General features: G+C 30.5%; 1 protein-coding gene across 1 annotated transcript; it reads right to left on the reverse strand.

Moving 5' to 3' along the window:
• Positions 1-729: 729 nt before the first annotated feature.
• LOC111890953 (major latex allergen Hev b 5) lies at positions 730-2,046 on the reverse strand. Its single transcript, XM_023887029.2, has 2 exons — positions 1,909-2,046; positions 730-1,392 (listed from the first exon to the last, which is right to left on the reverse strand). The coding sequence occupies exons 1-2, from the start codon at positions 1,921-1,923 to the stop codon at positions 955-957; spliced, it is 453 nt and encodes a 150-aa protein (XP_023742797.1). The 5' UTR covers positions 1,924-2,046; the 3' UTR covers positions 730-954.
• Positions 2,047-2,473: the final 427 nt, after the last annotated feature.

Consider the following 2,473-nt stretch of genomic DNA (forward strand, 5'->3'; position numbering starts at 1 on the left):
TAAAAGTGTTGTATAATATGACATGTTTCTTTTTTTAGATTATATTCATCTGTTTTAATCAATAAACTGTCTAAATATTTATTTTTCCTATTAGAATCTAGAAAAATGCTTCATAATGTTTATTAATTTTAATGATATTCGTCAATTTTAATATAATGTTTATTAATTTTAAAGATATTCATCAATTTTAATAATGTAAAAAGTTGAGATAAAAAAAGTATGCCAACTCTGAAAATTTGGTAGTAAACTTCTTATATCATTGGGCCATAGGTCCTTTTTGTACGCACTTAATGGGCTGAACGATGAATGAGTTGTGCATTTTTAGAAAGACATTCTTATTCATCTCATTTGGTAAAATCGAAACAATCCGTAACAAACACAAATTTATTAATTGGTTTCTTTTTCTATTTATGTACTCGATTTTGTTTTTAGGTGTAGATTTCGAATTTGGTTTTAGGTGGTGTAAGACATATGTGAAGCCCAAAATTATTACTTTATAAAAAACCTTTTAGAGAGATTGGAGACTACTATATATATATATAGAGACATATAGGACTCTGACATACCGATATGATCGCCAATTGATGTTGATGTTGGACCGATTAGGCCTTAGCCTTGTTAACTCGATGCCATTTCTCCTAGCCAGTTTTTAGCCAATATCGAGCATCACAGACATAAAATCCTTGAAATAAAACTCGATATGATGTCATTCTAAAAAGAAAATGTAAATATAAAAAAGAACAAATATTATTTAGAAAACCTTACAGAATAACATTTCACCACACTCATAATCATATAATTAAACATAAATAAAATCCTTGGAATAAAACTCGATATTCCAAGTGATCATATCCCACCATTCATCTACTGCCACATGGCTTTTGAATATTCAAGCCCACAAAAACACCTCCAACATATAAATCAAACTTCCACCTTTTTCTCAATCGAATTCGATCACTCTGTCTTCTCAACTGCCGCTTCAGTGGTGTCACTGGCAACAACTTCAGCCGGCTTTTCTTCTTCCGTCGCCTCCTCCTCCTTTGCCGGAGTTTCTTCAGCGACTACATCTGCTGCCGGAGTTTCCTCAACAGCTGGCTCCTCCTCCTTCACCGGAGTCTCGGTCTCTTCCTTTGGTTCTTCTTCAACCACACTCTTTGGCTCCTCAGTCACTTCCTTTGTCTCTATTTCCGCCGGAGCTTCCACAGGAGTCTCCTCCGCCTCTGGTGGAGGAGCATCCACGGTGGTTTCCTCCTTTGGTTCCTCAGCCACCACCTCTGGAGTAGCCGGTGGTGGTGTATCAACTACTGGCTCCGCTTCTTTTGGTGTCTCTATGGTGGTTTCTACCTCCCTTGTAACAGGAGTCTCCGGCAAAGTTGTTGCAGCTGATTCAACCTGAATCATCATCATTCATCCATCCATTTTTAATACAACTTCGATTTTCAAAGTTTTAATATCTTCATTTAAACGTTTAAAAAGATCCATGTATAAATCTGAAGAAAAAAGCTATAAACAAACAATTTCTTTATTCTTAATTTGTTATGTCATTTTTTTTTCTTGTTTTATTAACAAAATCAACAAAATAAAAATGTTGATCGACCAAGATAGATCATGTTTGATAGAGAGTAAAAAGAATTTCAAGTGATCATAAGGTTTTAGTTAATCGAAGGGTAGTAAAAGAGAAAGATATCATATTTAAGATCGTTTGGATCATGATCTTATATTAATATGACCTAATACACCAAGTAAATTTGTTATATAATTGAAGTTTATGTTTTATAACTAATTAACAGACTAATAGAATATAAAAACAATTTTATAAAATTAAATCCAAAAAAACACTTTAAAGTAAAAGATTAGTGGAATGAATATTTGATAAAATATTAAAGCAAAAAAAGAGACTGGGATTACCTCAACACTGGCCATTGGGATTGGTTAAGAATGAAAGAATATATAAATATAGAAAGGAAGAATGTTGGTTTTGAGTATTTGAGAGTGAAGTGAGGGAAATGGGAGGAATGTGAGACCTATTTATAGGCCTCTCTATTTTTTTAGAAATATAAAAAATATTTAAATTAAATGTTGGGTTTTGTAAAGGAGTTAATTATATAAATATAAATGATGTGTTTTGGATCTATGTTAAAGAAAACCAAGAGTTTATGTATAACGGTATATAATTAAAAGATAAAACTATTTTACACTTAGATAAAAATGGACTTATTTGTAACTGTATCTTTATTTGATTATAAACGTCCATAATATGATTTAAAATTTATGTTCTCTAAAATACATTTTCATTTATAAATATTATGTTTTAAATAGTTAACTAAATATATAGCTTAATTAACGATCAACAACCAATTTAAATATTTTGAAAGATGTTAACTAAAATAAAATAAAATAACTTACGAATTTCAATCAAATTTGCTTATTATATAACCATCTATATTAAATATTTTTTTTCATCAAATTCATA

Source organism: Lactuca sativa, chromosome 7 (assembly GCF_002870075.4).
Source record: "Lactuca sativa cultivar Salinas chromosome 7, Lsat_Salinas_v11, whole genome shotgun sequence".
NCBI classification, from domain to species: domain Eukaryota; kingdom Viridiplantae; phylum Streptophyta; class Magnoliopsida; order Asterales; family Asteraceae; genus Lactuca; species Lactuca sativa.